At 41.9% G+C, this 17,966-nt stretch overlaps 2 gene segments (V, D, J or C); both read right to left on the bottom strand.

Moving 5' to 3' along the window:
- Positions 1-364: 364 nt before the first annotated feature.
- Positions 365-1,126, bottom strand: LOC124397240. The segment is given in 2 exon segments: positions 365-887; positions 981-1,126. Coding segments are annotated over 2 exon segments (351 nt in total).
- A 5,081-nt stretch (positions 1,127-6,207) lies between these two features.
- On the bottom strand, positions 6,208-8,734 carry LOC124397200. The segment is given in 3 exon segments: positions 6,208-6,290; positions 8,266-8,583; positions 8,667-8,734. Coding segments are annotated over 3 exon segments (447 nt in total).
- Between the last annotated feature and the right edge of the window lie 9,232 nt (positions 8,735-17,966).

The raw sequence follows: 17,966 nt of genomic DNA, 5'->3' as shown, positions 1-17,966 counted from the left end.
CTTACTGTAGATCTATAATGTAAAATGGGACATAAAGAAATTGAGATTAATAATGATTATTAATCATAAACACAGTACAACAGCGCCTCCTATCGTTCTATAATGTGTTCACATGTGGACTAAACTGTTTCATTTACAGTTCAGTGTTTAGACTGATTTAATTTGAGGTTTCAAAATAATCCATGCAAAAGATTAAGCAAGTTGCATATAAAGATGACCTCTCCATCCTGTCAAACAATTGAAGGACATGCAGGTGAAGAAGAATGTTGGTGAAGAACTAATCAGATATGGACTGTCTACATATTCATGATGCACTGCAGATTTATTATTGTATGTAAATTGAGAAGCATGTTGGGAGCTGGCACTGGCACAGAACTGATACTGTATGTGTTTGGATATACTACACACATTTTATCTAGATTTTCTGTAACATAAAATAATCAAACAAAGTTTTAAAACATGATGAGCACTGTTCACTCCAACGTTGTCCAACGTTCATGAAAGAACACGACACAACACACACCATACTGGATCATTTCTGTACAGAATGTTTTTGTACAGGGATGTTGGTGACGTGTCTCACTGTGGGTAGCGAGCGCAGTAATACACAGCTGTGTCTTCAGTCTGCATGTTCTGTCCTCTAATTGTTATGGTGTTAGTAGATGTGTCTCTGGAGATGCTGAACTTATTTTTCAGTTTGTCACTGTAATATAGGCTACCACCGCCACTGATGTGTCCAATCCACTCCAGAGCTTTTCCTGCAGGTTGTCGGATCCAAGCTGTCTCATAGCTCGTAACAGAATATGAAACCTTGCAGTTGATGGAGAGACTCTGGCCTGGCTGGACTGTCATGAAAGCAGGCTGAGTCAGTTCCACACCATGCACATCTGTGGAGGAAAACACATGGTGATATCTCTCACAATATACACTGCACATTTATTGTTCTTGTAGTAAATTAATGAATTGGATAAAACACTCACAGGAAGCAGCTGCCAGCAGGAGCAGTAGAGATGTAGAGAACATGGTGTGTGGTGTTTGTACTGGGGTCTTCTCTGTTCTCCAACTTTTAACAGAGTTTAACCTTCACATCACATAAATAGACTGATGTCCAGCCCTGACTCTTGATTTTGCATATTTGCTGATGATGGGAGGAAAACATATTTAAAACATATTTAAATCATGAGGATTAGATTTGACTTATGGAGGATCAAATCTTTTCTATGATAGAAACCTCATCAACTTTTTTTATTTATACACCAATAACTGTTGTACTTTCAGTTCTGATTGGGCAGAAAGTGTTTTTTTATTTTTTTATAAGAGCAGCTCTGGCATAGTCATGACTATAGGGTTTATATCTGCATAACTCTTCACAAACAGATTTAAAATGTGTGTATTTGTTAACATGGTGAGGTCCACCAGTGTGAGGACTTGGTATTAGTCAGAGTTAAAGTAACAAGTAATTTTACAGAAAGTCTTCAGAATGGAAGTCATTTTGGATTTATAGTAACATTAAAAGCTGCAACCTCATGAGCGATAAAAATGAAAGAGATTGGTGATGTAGTGATAAAAGGAACTAATGCTTTGTAAAAGAGATCGAAAATGTCTTCAAAATGATTTGATAGAGAAACATTTTTAAAGGAAGGTTTACTGTAGATTGAGCTGCAGAGTAAAGAAAATCTGAGTTTGTTTATTAATAACTGTACAAGCAGAGTTTATATAAAGATAAGATGAAAGTTTCTGGAAGGATTTTAATGTATGTTGGCACTTTTCAAATTAGTCTTTGTTTCTTTTTTCCACTTTCTTTCTTTTCAGTTCCTTTTCTCACATCTTACTTTTCTTTCACTTTTCTCCAACCCCAGGCAGAATCCTGAGGTGCAAAAGAAGAGCAGAGTCTAAAACAGGTCTTAAGTATCCTAAACGACAGGTGCAGCCAATCCAGGATAATGAGCCTGAAGGATTCTGGGTAATCGATTTTTCCAGCATGGCCACTCTCACTGTGTGCTGCTGTCGCCCTCTGTTGGCTGCTGGAGCTTCTAAAATGACTATAACAGAAAAAACAGTTCCCCTTCGGGAACTTGAGCTGCGTCGAAACGCTTTGGGAATGCTCCTGGGTTGTCCACGTTTTGTGCCACGTGCGAAATCTAGCCAATAGGCAAGATGTGACGTCATAGACAGGCAACGCCGCGTAACCAGGAAGCTACAAGATGGCTGTGCGGTGGTAGCGACATTAGCTTCTACTCGATCAGGTAAGCGCTTTGTGTGTGTTATCTGTGCAGTCAAGAGCTTAAACGCAGGCAGAATTCCATCTGCGTGTTCCTGCTTGCCCCGCTTCATTTCGGGGGGGAGACATGCAGCCAATGTGTTGTTTGCTTAACTTAGGATCTTGAGGGTATCGGTCGTTAGCATTTTAGTCGTGTGGCTATGCGCTCCCGGCTGCTAGCCAAGCTACTGTTCCCCGGGGAGAGCGCTCGTTTGGCGGTTCCTTCTCCGGTGCGTGTAACGCGGTGCTTTGTATTTCTTCCTCCAAGGTGGGAGAAATTTTGGAGAGCGCTCTCCCTCGTGACTCTGCCCCGCTTGCCGAGTCGGCTCTCGAAGGTATCGGCTATTAGCATTGTAGCTGTGTGGCTATGCACTCCCGGCTGCTAGTCGAGCTCCTATTCCCAGGGGAGAGCACTCGTTTGGCGGTTTCTTTTCCCGGTGCATGTAACGCGGTGCTCCGTATTTCTTCCTCCAAGGTGGGAGGAATTCCAGAAATATCGGGGAAGCATGCCTGGCGGCTGCTTCTTCTCCCGGTGCGGGCGGCTCCTCGAGCCGTGCTCCTCGAAGTCGTGACAAGGGCCGGGTCCGAGCTGGATCTAGCTTAGCCGGTCGTGTAGCAGAAGCAGAATCAGTGCGCACCCAGCCTCAGCGCCTTCGCTGACCTGCGCACCGAGGTGTCTGGGTCCTGGGAGAGCCTGTGTGCGGCACGTGCTTTTCCAATGTTTCTCGCTGTGCGCGATTGTTATTGGGATTAAGTAGAGCGGCTACGGGACAATGCCGCTTGTGGTAGAGACGCTAGCTAGCTATCTCCCCCCAAATGCTAAATCTATGAAGTCTATTGGTTTGCCTACAAAGAGCCACTTGGCTCTGGTAGGGAGGGCTATGTGGCAGGTCTGGCTGCGGGTTGCTTCCACTTGATGAGTGTGTTGCAGGCATACCAGGCTGGCCTGCTATGGGGGATGGTGTGAGCTTCCTTCTGAGAGCCACAGTGACCCCTCCTGGACTGACCTGGTGACGCTGTAGGTAAGGGCGATTGCTGGCGGGTTCAGGAGACCGCGGTAGTGGTTCAGTGGTACTTCCCCGCCGCTCCAATGGGACTGCTCGGCAACAGCCTCGCCATGGTACGTCCAGGCACAGCGAAATAGCCCAGAAAGAGAGCGTTGCCCCCCGATTCCCGCAGGGAGGTCCTAGGGGCCCCTGGCGACAATCTAAGGAACCTGAGGTTCGTCCTCGCCTCTAGTGAATGGGCTGTGGTGCGTAAGCCTGATGGCTTGCATCTTGAAGGGCAGTGTGCACTTCATGCTCCGGTGCCTGTCCCTCCCCGGCACCACCAAGAGGCCGATCTGTCGGCCCTGTTACAGGGTGTTCAGGACGCTGCCTCCCTCCAGTGGTTAACTCCCTTAATCCAACCAAAAGTTAATTGCAGATGGGGGTCATCTGCCGCCTCTCAGGGGGCTTCAACAGCCGCAGTACACTGCTCCTGCCGTTTGGGTTCAGGAGGACTGTCTGCCAGCCATGCCACAGGACATGTTCAGGGCGTGGCTTCCCTCCAGCAGTTTGCTCCCCGTATTCCGCCTGTAGGATCGCTGCGGATTGGGGGGATCTGCCGCCTTTAAGAAGGTGTAGTCGGCTGCAGAGCACTGCTCCAGTCACTCTGAGTGGGTTAGGGGCCAGCCCCAAGGGGTTGGTTCCCCTGTGGAACTTTCTGTCAGTCTGGAGGGCTGCCAAGAGTCTCTCGGGGCACCCGCGTACTGTGGAGAAGGGCTGTACGATTCAGTTTGCGTCTTCTCCTCCCCGGTTCAAAGGGATGTGTCCCACCCTGGTGGGAACCGTGCAGGCTCTGGTCCTGCGTATTCTCCTGAGGAAACGGCCATTGAGGTGGTTTCCTCCTCCGCGGTCAGAGAGTCAGGCTACTACGGCCCGTACTTCATTGTTCCGAAGAAGGACGGCGGTTTGCATCCCATTCTGGATCTCCACTCCTTGAACCACTCACTTATTAACCTCGGGTTCAGGATACTAGTTCTCAGAGAGGTCGTGTCTATGATCAAGTCCAAGGACTGATTTGTCACGTTAGATCTGGAGGTCGCATGCTCCCATGTGGCCATCCTTCCAACACAGGTACCTGAGGTTGCTTTTGGGTCGAAGCTTACCAATATCGATCCTCCCATTCGGCCGAGCACTCTCACTCCGTACCTTCACAAAGTGTGTGAACGCAGCACTGACCCCGCTGCGGCTTCAGGGCATCCGCATTTTGAATTATATTAACGATTGGTTGATATTGGCTCGTTTAGAGCACCTGCAGTTTGGCATCGAGATGTCGTTCTCGCCTGCATGAAGGAACTGGGGTTCTGACTAAAACACCGGGTAGAGTGTACTTTCTCCAGCACAGAAAACCACTGTTCTCGGCGTGGTGTGGGATACGGCCAGGTTGCGGGCACAGTTGTCTTCTGCCCGGATCTAAGTCATCCTCACCGCAGTCAGGAGGGTAGGGGCAGGCCAGCCACTCACTGTGAGGCAGTTGCAGAGGCTGCTGAGTCTCATGGCGGCAGCATCCAGTGTAATTCCACTCTGCCTCCTCTGCATGAGGCCCCTCCAGTGGTGGCTCCGGGGCAGTAGGGTTCTCCCCCAGAGGGAGTCTGCATTGTACCATCAAGGTCTTGTGGCGTGACATTCGAGCCTTGGATGCATAAAAGGACCCAACATTTCTGTCCCGAGGCCCCGTTTTAGGAACTCCTTGTCATCGCATAATGCTAACGACAGACGCTTCCCTTATGAGGTGGGGAGCGGTCATGAGTGGCCACTCCGCCCAGGGTCTGTGTAGTGGCCCACGTCTCTCGTAGCACTTAGATTGCCTGGAGATGTTGGCAGTGTTTTGAGGTTCAAACACTTCCTCCCAGGCCTAAGAGACCACCATGTGTTGGTCCGCATGGACAATACTGGAGTGATCTCGTACATCTACCACCAGGGGGGCCTCCGGTCTTACCTCATGCAAACAACTGCCACTGGAGGTACTCTTGTGGTTCCAGGACAAACTCCTCTCATTGAGAGCCATTTACATCCCGGGACGGTTGGATGTCAGAGCAGGCGCCCTGTCGAGACTGCTATGGTATGGTTATGGCCGAGGGTACGCCTGTACGCCTTTCCCCCGATCGTGCTGCTCTCGGGAGTTCTGGAAAGAGTTCGCTGGGAGGGAGTCTGTCTCCTTCTGGTAGCACCTCGTTGTCCGGGCAAGCCATGGTTTGCCTACCTGGTATCCCTCCTCGAGGGCCCTCCATGGGAAATTCCTCCCAAGAGGGATCTCCTTTTGCAGGCGGGCGGAACCCTGGTTCACCCTTGCCCGGAGTTGTGGAAGCTGTGACTGTGGCCCCTGAGGGGGCACAGTTCTTAGCAGCTGGTCTCTCTACCGAGGTAGTAGAAACCCTTCTCCACTCCAGAACTCCCCTCACAAGGAGGTCATACGCCGCACGATGGCGACTGTTCACGTCACGGTGTGAGCACCATGACTTGGACCCGGTTAACTGCCTGGTCGGTTCTGGAGTTTTTACAGGAACAGTTTGCCACAGGGTTAACTCCTTCGACCCTGAAGGTTTACGTGTCCGCAATCGCGGCATATATCACCCCGCTTGCGGGGCAGTCGCTGGGTAGGCACCCTCTGGTGACACGTTTCCTCTGCGGCACCAGGAGGCTGAGGCGTGCACCTAAGGTGCCTACAGCTCCCACATCTAGTCCGTTTATAGCCCCCGACCAGGGGTTTCAGACCTGACTGTGTCCAGTGCGAGCACTGGACGCTTGTCTCCACAGGACGAGTCCATGGAGGCGGTCGGTGCAGCTGTTCGCCTGCTGTGGCCCTAATAGGTAAGTTTTTCTAGCCGATGGGCAGACGTTAAGCAGGTGGGTAGCGGGTGCCATCCTTTTAGCTGCGAGTCCTGGTCCCCGCTCTGCTCGGGGTCAGGGCTCGCTCCACCGGAGTGTGGCGGCCTCTAGGGCCTGGTCTGCTGGAGTATCACTCCGGGACATTGCGACCCTGCGGGCTGTAACCTAGAGATGATATGCGTCTTTGTTATAAAGGGGTTTATGTACAGCTGTGAAACCTCATGTGTCTCTAGCACAGTAATACACTGCATTGTCTCCTGTATTCAAGCTGTTCATGTGCCGATACACCTGCATCTTACTGTTGTCTCTGGCAATGGTGAAGCAGCCATTAACTGCACTGGAGTAATATATGTAACTACTGCACCCTGAAATAGATGCAACCAATTCCAACTTTTCCATGCACCTGTCTAATCAAAGCCATGTAACAGCTATTAAATGTAAATTCAGATGCTGTGCAGGTCAGTTTATACGACTGATCAGGTTTGATAATCACTGAATCAGACTCGATCAGCGTCTGACTGCAGGAATTTGTAATGCAACAATACACAAAGATAAGTGTGAGATAAAGTAGAAAAAAATCATGAAAATGTTCCTTAATATGAAAATATACTAACTTTAAATGAACATTGCTAAAATAACTCAAAGATGCAGGTTATTGCACAGTTCCGATTCAATAACCTGTAGAAAATCTTTGGAATATGGCTTTTTTTAAGTGAACATAAGCTTTTATTTTAAATTTACAACATATTATTGTCCATAATATACTGTAAGAAATATGACGTATGGATCATGATAATGGAAAAATTTGACCACTATTAAAAGTCATAACAAAATTCTATTAACTGTATATGTCAAATGTAGAAACCCTGACAGTGTACGACTGGCAGTAGCAACAGCAGAAGGATGTAGAGATCATGGTGGGTGTTGAAGCAAAATAAGTAAACATCTTGGTCTTTATTGCTTAAATATATAACAGGAAAGGACATTTGGATCAATTCACTTCTTATCTTAACGGACAATTTATGTAATTCTACAGACAGTGCTTTCGAAATGTATTTTTTTAATTTTGTTATGTTGCAGCCTGATACTGCAGTTGTTCAGACTGATTTTTACCCTATAATGACAAATTGAAAAGTAGAATTCTAGAAATGTTTGTAGTTTTCTTTATTTAAGAAAAACTAAAACATCACATCTATATAAACCTTGATTGGTGTCCATCTGTGAAAAAGTTTTTTAATTACAGTGCCCTGGGGACAACTCTGTGAATGTCCTAAAAAAGGCCTAGCCAGGACTCTGACTTGAACCCTATTGAACATCTCTGGAGAGACTTGCAATTTTCAAGTTTGCTTCTATAACGCTTTTCACAATGGACATTGTCTCAAAGAAGCTCCACAGAACTTAAGGATTAAAGGAAATGATGTGTATTTATCCTTGATGAGCAGCTTGGGGTGACTGTGGCAAGGAAAAACCTCCTTAAATCTTATGAGGAAGAAACCTTGAGAGGAACCAGACTCAGAAAAGAAACCTATCCTTATTTGGGTGATATCAAGATTTTATTATAAATCATAAAACAGTAAAATACAGTATAATAATGTAGAGTTAAATAAGAGTGAGAACCACTATAAGTACCAGAGTGTGTAACATTAATAATGTCCTTTCTACAGTCTTATACAGTCAGTTGACTTTATGGAAAGAGGAGCTACTTAGCAACTCATAAAATTGATCATCATAGATCCAACACCAAATCCTTCAATGTCCAAACTCTACTGAAAGTGGCTGTTAACTAATGGTCCACATTCATCCTGAACCAGTTTGAGAACAAGAAAAGCAATGTTTTACCCCTGATTGTGTATGGAGTTGAAAATCACCGATTAAAAGCCACCAATTGTTCTTTAAATGTTACTATTTGTTTTCCTCTATGGGACAGTAAGTATCAGTGATCATATAAAGATTTAATATAAACTGATTAGTAAACATGTCTGTGGATGAAACACGGTGCACATATAACAGATTTAAAGACCTCTTAAACACTACAGTATGTTTGCTATGCTGTAGCACCACCTGCAGGTCTTGTAAAAATGCACTCTTGACATCTGTGGGAAGATTTTGTGCAGCTGGGTAACATGTTTGTACCACTGTGGTTTCTTGCACAGTAATACACAGCAGAGTCCTGTGCACTCAAACCAGTCAGCTTCATATACAACATGTTCTTGGAGTTGTCTCTGGTGATTTCCAAATGTCCCTCAATGTGTTTGGCATATACAGTTTTACTAGCATCATTCCAGATAACCCCAATCCATTCCAGTGCTTTTCCAGCTTCTTGTCTGATCCAGTGCATGCCATAGCTACCAAAATTAAACCCAGACCCTTTACAGGAAAGACTCAGAGTTTCTCCAGGTTTTTTCACTGCTGAACCAGCAGGAATAGACTCAAGACTCTGACACTGAAAACCTGCCACATTAAAAAAAAAAATTATTGCTGATAAATTTTTATAAAATAATGTAAAATATATTTATTTCTTAATGAAAACTTACCGATGAGGCTGATTATAAGCAGGAATACGGAGAGTAAGATCTTCATGGTGAGTATTAATGAGTTGATGAGGCTTGACTTCTCCTCTCAGCTCAGCTACATATAAATACTGCATGGACACACTGCATTCAGGATTTGCATGATGACGTGATGATAGAATAAACGTATATGTCAAGATGATGTAACAGGGCGGATTAACATCATGGAGGTGTTTCGTCTAATAGAGGCTTTTTTTAATAAAAAGTACATTTGAAGTCACACAATTCACAGTTTGACCTTTTTATGAATTCATTTTTGGACTTCAGCAGCACACCCCTCACACACACTCTTCACCCTCCTACCATCAGGAAAGCGGTTCCGAGGCACTGGTAGAAATACAATAAAAGCTTAGATCATGCTGGATTCTGGTGGGACTTTAAGATCTGTCAGAGTGAAAGAAAAGACACGAGAGTCTGTTCTGTCCCACCTTGGATCACTGAACTCAGAGATATATGTGCTTTACTACTGAGCCAGGAGAGTTATGTGTTTCTGAGGAATAGTGACTGAACTATGACCCGCTTTGTTGAGCTCTATGAAAGAGAAATCTGCCCAATAGGTCTGAGGCCTTGTTCAGTTGATGCAAATGTATTTTCTGTTGTTCCTTTTTATGATGCATGGCTTTGAGACGCTGCTTGTTAGCCATTTCTTATTTTCTCTTATTAACTTAGTGTGTAAAGTATTTGTTATTATCAGCTGGTGAATCATAATTTAAGTTTTGGCTCATGCTTTGTAAATGTTGGTTTCTCAATAATTTTACTTTTAATATGTGGATGGTAAGTTATAACTCTTTTCTTATTTGAGGCATAAAGAGAAAGCAAAACCTGCCCAAAACGAAAGCAAGAAAGCTATCTGCTCAGATGACTAAATGGATCAAAGATATGTCTCTCTCTCTCTTGCATAAAAGAATGGTTCAAGATCCTCTCTGGATCCTCTGTCTGTCTTCTCATACCCAAAGACATTTCCTGTGGAATCATTCTATATGATGCAAAGATGAGATCCTAAGGTTCTGGCTGAGCTTTGTGTGTAGATTGAGAGGCTGCAGGTTTTAATCCAGTTCAGTTAAAAATGAAATAAATCCTTTGACCATAATTTATTAATTCAATAATTTACACATTTATTTATATATACTTATGTCATTTATATCTTCAGTAAATAAGAACTACAAAAAAATGATTTATTGTGCCCCCTTGTGGACTAACCGATGCATGCCTCTTTTTAGATCTCAGTAATACCGAGATCTTCTGTTCTCCAGACCTGCCTGATCTATCCTGATAGCCTTCTTATGGTTGAATAATAATAATAATAAAACCTGTGGCGTTGAGATTTGCATTGACAAATCAGACAGTGTAATAAGGCGGGCACAGTTCCCGCTATCCAATGGGATACAGGGTGGGCGTGGCTTTGGGTTCGAGGCATCTTCAGCTTCTGTCCAGTGACCTACATGTGTCTGGTCCTGTCCTTGTCTTGCAACATCCTGTCATAGGGACTTTATGCTCCTACTCCTGTCTAAAGGTTTACAAGCTCTTGCTTCTGTACAGAAGATTTCAAGCTCCTGCACAGGACACTTCAAGCTTTTTCCACTGTCCTAAGCAGTACATGGTGCTGCTCCTGTCCCGGACACTTCCATCTCCTGCACCTGTCCAGATATACAACAAGCACATGCTGCTGTCCAGAGACTACCATGTAGTAACAAATGGACAAAGAGATAAACTATATTGACAAAAGTTCGCGGACACCTGGTCAAAAATACGGTATGTAATTTTTGAGCATCGCATAGTTGCATGGGCGTAAATCTGGTGGGCGGAGGGACATGTCCCCCATCTGAGGATTGTCCCCAAAAAAAATTATTGCTGATAAATTTTATAAAATAATGTCAAATATATTTATTTCTTAATAAAAACTCACCAATGAGGCTGATCATTAACAGGAATATGGAGAGTGAGATCTTCATAGTGAGTATTAATGAGTTGATGAGACTTGAGCTACATATAAATACTGCATGGACACGCTGCATTCAGGATTTGCATGATGACGTGATGATAGAATAAACGTATAAGTCAGGATGATGTAACAGGGGGGAACAGCAGCTAAAACTGTTTAAACGATTAGGTTATGCTGAAAATAGGTAGAACATATTAACATCATGGAGGTGATTCGTTTAATAGAGGCTTTTTAATAAAAACTCCATTTGAAGTCACACAATTCACAGTTTGACCTTTTTATGAAGGCAAATTCATTTTTGGCCTTCAGCAACACACCCCTCACACACACTCTTCACCCTCCTACCATTAGGAAAGCGGTTCCGAAGCACTGGTAGAAATGACAGTAAAGGCTTAGATCATGCTGGATTCTGGTGGAACTTTAAGATCTGTCAGAGTGAAAGAAAAGACACGAGAGTCTGTTATGTCCCACCTTGGATCACTGAACTCAGAGATGTATGTGCTTTACTAGTGAGCCAGGATAATTATGTGTTTCTGAGGAATAGTGACTGAACTATGACCCACTTTGTTGAGCTCTATGAAAGAGACATCTGCCCAATAGGTCTGAGGCCCTGTTCAGTTGATGAAAATGTATTTTCTGTTGTTCCTTTTTATGATGCAAGGCTTAAAGATGCTGCTTTTTATCCAGTCTTATTTTCTCTTGTTGACTTAGTGTGTAAAGTATGTGCTATTATCAGCTGGTGAATCATAATTTAAGTTTTGGCTCATGCTTTGTAAACGTTGGTTTATCAATAATTTTACTTTTTATAGGTGGATGGTAAGTTATAACTCTTTTCTTATTTTAGGCATAAAGAGAAAGCAAAACCTGCCCAAATCTGCTCAGATGACTAAATGGATCAAAGATATGTCTCTCTCTCTCTCTCTTGCATAAAAGAATGGTTTAAGATCCCCTCTGGATCCTCTGTCTGTCTTCTCATACCCAAAGACATTTCTGTGGAATCATTCTATGTGATTCAAAGATGAGATCCTTAGGATCTGGCTGAGCTTTGTGTGTAGATTGAGAGGCTGCAGGTTTTAATCCAAGTCAGTTGAAATGTATCCTTTGACCATAATTTATCAATTCAATAATTTACACATTTATTTATATATACTTTTATTTATATCTTCAGTAAATAAAAACTACAAAAAAAAATGATTTATAGTGCCCCCTTGTGGACTAACCGATGCATGACTCTCTTTAGATCTCAGTAATACCGAGATCTTCTGTTCTCCAGACCTGCCTGATCTATCTTGATAGCCTTCTTATGGTTGAATAATAATAATAATAATAATAATAATAATAATAATAATAATAATAATAAAACCCGTGGCGTTGAGATTTGCATTGACAAATCAGAGAGTGTAATAAGGCGGGCACAGTTCCCGCTATCCAATGGGATACAGGGTGGGCGTGGCTTTGGGTCCGTGGCATCTTCAGCTTCTGTCCAGTGAACTACATGGTCTGGTCCTGTCCTTGTCTTGCAACCTCCTGTCATAGGGACTTTATGCTCCTACTCCTGTCTAAAGGTTTACAAGCTCTTGCTTCTGTACAGAAGATTTCAAGCTCCTGCCCAGGACACTTCAAGCTTTTTCCACTGTCCTAAGCAGTACATGGTGCTGCTCCTGTCCAGGACATTTCCATCCCCTGCACCTTTCCAGATGTACAACAAGCACATGCTGCTGTCCAGAGACTACCATGTAGTAACAAATGGACAGACAGATAAACTATATTGACAAAAGTTCGCGGACACCTGGTCAAAAATACGGTATGTAATTTTTGAGCATCGCATAGTTGCATGGGCGTAAATCTCGGGTGGGCGGAGGGGACATGTCCCCCCCATCTGAGGATTGTCCCCCCAAAAAAAATTATTGAAAAAATATCGCACTCTCTATTGTGAAACATATATGTATGTATACCTTAATAATTGTGTAAGTAAAAAAAAACCCCGCAAAAACTGCATTTAGAAGCAGTTGAGTTCCCCCCTCCTTCCTCACAGTGGTTTGACCCACTGCCTGCTTTCCCAGTTCATCTCACCTACTCTACACACACGAGTCAGGTGTGTGGCTGTGGCTCAATTAATGTTCAACTTCATTAACTAGGGTATTTTATTCACTTTAAATAAAGCGATTCTCTTTAATGTAGTTGATGCAGATTCATAAATTATTTGCAGCAAAAATGCTGATTAGCGATGTAATTTTCCATGAATCTGCTCTATTAGCGATTAAATATGTTTTATCTAGTGAACGTTAGCTTGTTTACATTAGCTTGTAGCATAGTGCACTGACACTAACACACCAAAGCCACACAATTAGCATATTGTTTATCTGTGCATTTACTAAATGAGCACTGTGCTACATCTGAACTGACCCCACTGTATTTTTTGTATAATCAATTTCTATTCTGTTCTTAAGTGTCTTCATTAATTTTAAATAAAGTTTTAAAATCCCCCCCCCCCCCCCCCCCAATGTTAAATTAAATTTACACCCATGCTTAGTTGTATTAAACCTAAACATTAAAATGAATTTAGAGTTCACTATCCCTTTACAAAAATGTAAATTCGGTCATTTCTGGGTTTCTTTCATCCGCTGAATGCAAAAGATGTTTTGAAGAATGTGTATAACCAAGAAGTTGATTGTCCCTATCAGTGTTGGGCAGTAACGCGTTACTGTAACAAAGTTACTTTTGACAGTAACTAATACTGTAACGCGTTACTTTAAAAAATAAAGTACTACCGTTACCGTATGGTGCGTTACCCGTTACTTTTTTAAATGAATGAATTTGGGCTGAAGTGTAGACTACAGTCTAACCTGTTTACAGCAGAGACGTGTTGTAGGATTGGTGGATGAACCACTGTAAACACGAAGAAGACGCGCTGTGGGCGTGTCTCCGTTTATTCGGGTCTGTGCGGCAGTAATGGCGAGTCGAGGCGAGAGCAAGACGAGTTTCTCAAAGTGGAAATATGCTCATTATTTCACTTTAGTTGAGTATAAAGACAAAAACTTTTTAGTCTAATGTAAGCTGTGTCTTTCTGGTTCGAAGGCCGTATGTACTGCGATAGCAGCACCTCCAGAAACTCCATGCCTCGACAAAGCTAGAAGCTTGAAGCTAACCCGGTGTTCTGTTCTACATTGTTGATAGTTTTCATACTTAAGCTGTGAAAGGAACATTTTTAAGGGCTCAACACAACAGCTTATATGATGCAGAAGCCACTTTTTTTGATTGTGAATATATTATTCAGCTTGTTTTGTTATTTATTTCAGAAATGGTTGTGATATATTCAGTTTGTGCTGGTCTGACTTTAATAAAATAGTGTTTAAAAATTACTTTGTGTTTAAGTCAGTTTTGTGTTTGTACAGATCATAACGCATAAAAGGGCATTAATGAGAACATTAAAGAACGTTCTTTAAAAAAGTAACTAAAAAGTTACTTTTAACAGTAACGCATTACTTTTTGGTGTAAGTAATCAACAAAGTAATTGAGTTACTTTTGAATGAAGTAACGAGTAACTGTAACTAGTTACTATTTTTTAGTAACGAGCACAACACTGGTCCCTATTGACTTTCGCAGTATGGAAAAATAAAACCAAGGAACTTATTGGGTTCTTAGAAAATATATTTGTGTGTGTGTGTGTGTGTGTGTGTGTGTGTGTGTGTGTGTGTGTGTGTGTGTGTGTGTGTTCAGCAAAAAATAAAAAATAAAAATATTAATATTGCACAGTTTAATGAAATTGTAACAAGTCTATTATTTCTTTGAGAAGTACATACTACTCTACACATTTATATTAATATTTCCTCATGTTAAACTGAACATTAATGGTGACCGGTTATAGTGAAGTGTTTGTGTGTGTGTATATATAATATGTATAATACGTGTTCATTGTCCTTAGATGCTAGAAAATTCATTTCAATATGTATAGTAGATAAAACTGTGTCTGTTTATTTTATAACTCAGAACTTATAACTATAACTTGTCTGTAAATATTAAACCACAAAAGATCATTATTGGAGAGGTCTTTGAGTGTTCGGCATGTCTTTGTGTGAATGAATCCATGACAGTAATAACGACATAAATGTCAGACTTGTTGCATCTTTAATGCAAACTACCAACAAACAGAAATCATAAGAAAACAAATGAAACATATTAAAAAGTCTGAATACTCCTGTGAATACACCTTTGCCTTTATTATTGCATCAAGTCTTTGTGAATAAGTCTCTATTAACTGCACACATCTAGACTTTGGAATTGTATTCCACTCTTTTTTCCCCAAATAAGTTCAAGGGATCTCCTGTGTACGTTTTTTTAGGTCATTCCATAGGTTTTCAATGGTATTGAGGGCTGGAAGAAGGTTTCTTAGGAGAAACATGTATCTGTTATCCCACTAGGGGGCACAATAGTGACTGCAGAGACCAGTGAAGTAAATAAAATAATTGTCTGTAGCAGGTCTCAAACTCTCAAACCACTTAACCTTTTAATCCACTGAACCATTAAGCCTGCCAGTTCTATGATGTTTACTTAGAAGGAGTTTCTTTTTATTTTTACTCTTTAATTTTACCAGAAAATAGAGACCATTAGATCAACCTAAACCAGGGCTTGAAGGAACATGGAATTCCAAAACCTTAGGGTGTGGGAATATCACTATTAATGATAAAAAGAATTGAACTGCTGTGGTAGGGTGCTAAAGAACTCACACCTCTGAGCTCAGTGGATTTTTCTTTCATTTTTCTGGATTTCAGAGAAATTGAACACCTATTGCAGACTTGAGACGGGAATGAATTGCGGTTCAAACCTGAAACAAGTACAGACACTTAATCCACTGAGCCATCAGAGCTGATGTGCTTTACTCTTTTATTTTTTTAAGAGATTTGTCAAAATGTATTTTCAAATGTAGACTCTTACATCACCTGATTCAGCCCTCAGACCTTTTTGTGAGTTGTCTCTTATAGAGTTTAGGACTGTGAGATGGCGTCCTCAATATTTACCCTAATGAGTAAAATTTTTGTAATTAATTCTGCTGAGAGGGAAAGACCACCTGATTAAAACAGTTAGTGCAGACCTGAACTGAGGTTCAAACCAGGAACAGCTACAGCAATTTAAGCCACTGAGCCATCAGTGTTTACACACCTTGTCCTGTTTTTAAGGGGTTTATCTTTTCTTTCATTCCAGTTGACTGATCTTATTGACTGTTCGAGTCACATTTAAACTGTGTCTGTCTTTGTCCCTCAGTGTCCCTCAGTGTGGTTCAGATTGTAGCTGTTGGCGCAGTTCATTAAGCAAGCTTTCGAAAGCTGCTCTCTTATAGATTTAACTATGGTTCAAAGCCTGCCACAGGTAAAGCCAGAGCTTCTCTAGTTAATTTTGTTCATTACAAAGGTTTGCTAATAGTAGTGTTGAACAAAATATAAACCTCAATAAAAAACTCTATAGTGTGTTGTCACTGGTGGCTCAGTGGGTTAAGACTGGTGCTTACTGATATCTGGAACAGAGGTTCAAGCCTTGCTTCAGGTAATGTTAGAGCTTCTTCAACTCTTTTGTTCTTTATAACAAAGTTCTCTCTGCGCTAGTAGTGGTGTAGAACAGAAGATAAACCCCCTAAAAAAAAGAGGAACATTTGTTAGCTCCGATAGCTCGGTGGGTTAAGCGTCGATACCCATTGCGGGTACTGAACCTCGGTTCAAGGCCGCCACTGAGCAGTAGGTGCTGTGCTTGGGTGGGACTGTAAAATTCCGGCAGAAAGAAAGAAAGAGAGAGAAAGTCCGGTCTGTCCCACCTGGGCCTCCTGGAGAGGTGAAACAGGGGGTTATGCTGCTCTGGGCTCTCTCTTGTTTTTTTTTATATATATTATTTTTTGTTTTTGTTGTTGTTGTTGTTATTATATGTTTTCTTTTATACTATTTTTTCCCCCTCTTATTTATTATTTCACTATTCTCATTCATCCTACTTTCCTACATTATACATTTATATATTACTATATATCTCAATACATCCTGATCATCATATTAAATTTTTTATAATACGTCCATTGCATTATTGTCCTTCTCTTAACTTAAATACTATAAAATACTAACATTTACATAAACCATCCCCAGGTCTCATTGAGACCAAAATGCTTCAGCTTGGATTTGAACCATGAAACAGAGAAGCACAATTACAATAACTAATTCAAGCCTGAACCAACTGAGCCACAAACAATGACATAAAATTTGCTTGTTTTTAATATTTATTTGTTTATCATGCAAGAAAAGAGACCAAAGAACACATGCACCATTCATGAGGGGTTTGAACCTAGAACCTCAACACCACAACAACACTCTGAGAGGGTTAACCATTCAAGCTACCGGGGAAGACACGTGATGTTTGCTTTTTTAAAACCTCTAATTGTTTTCATCCTCTTGTGGCAAACAAGAAGAGTAAACACACGTACCATAAAAACGTGGTTCGAAACCAGAAAATCGCAAACAATTCAAACGCAGCACTACCCAACTGAGCCACCGGAGGGAGACAGAGAGTTTTCTTTTTTTTCCCTGTGGGAAACGATAGCAAAGAACACATGCACCATCAGAACGGGGTTCGATCCCAGAAACTCAGCAAACAACACCATCGCAGCACTAACCAACCGAGCCACCGGGTGGAGATAAAGGCGTGTTTTTTTGTATTATTATATCTTCCTGTAGCAAACGAGCACAAACTACACATGCACCATTAAAACGGGGTCCAAACCCAGATACACAACACAATCGCAGCACTAACCAACCGAGCCACCGGGGAGACAAAGGGCTTGTTTTTTTTTTTTTATCTTTTTCTGGGAAACGAGAACAAAGAAAACAATTACAGCAATATTCATCTTACTTTTTTGTTATTGTATATTATCACTAAACTCCATTCATGTCACTATATACCTCATTACTATTATTGTCATTCTATTCTTCTTTACTTAAATGCTAGTGTCTGCATAACCCCCTAAGCTCATTGGGGCCAACATTTTTCTTTGTAGATTCAAACCCTTTACTACAGCATCAAACATACACGTATTAACACATGCACAAACAAACTGAGATACTAGTGCAGACACTATTGGAGGGGATTTACATTTATCTTTTCCATCCTATTGCAAGAAAAGCAAACAAACACACATCAGTCAAGCCAGCCTCGAGCCCAAGACCTCCATACAGCGAGGTGCACAAACCCAAAGATAACCAACCGAGCTACCAGGAAAGACAGAAGATACACCCATGATTTTTGTTTTTAAATTTCTTTTTCAACCTATTGTAGAAAAAGCAAACAGT

The sequence above is a fragment of the Silurus meridionalis genome, chromosome 14 (assembly GCF_014805685.1).
Source record: "Silurus meridionalis isolate SWU-2019-XX chromosome 14, ASM1480568v1, whole genome shotgun sequence".
Lineage (NCBI taxonomy): Eukaryota > Metazoa > Chordata > Actinopteri > Siluriformes > Siluridae > Silurus > Silurus meridionalis.
The sequence above is the reverse complement of the archived record's forward strand: the minus strand, read 5'-3'. Positions and strand labels throughout refer to the sequence as shown.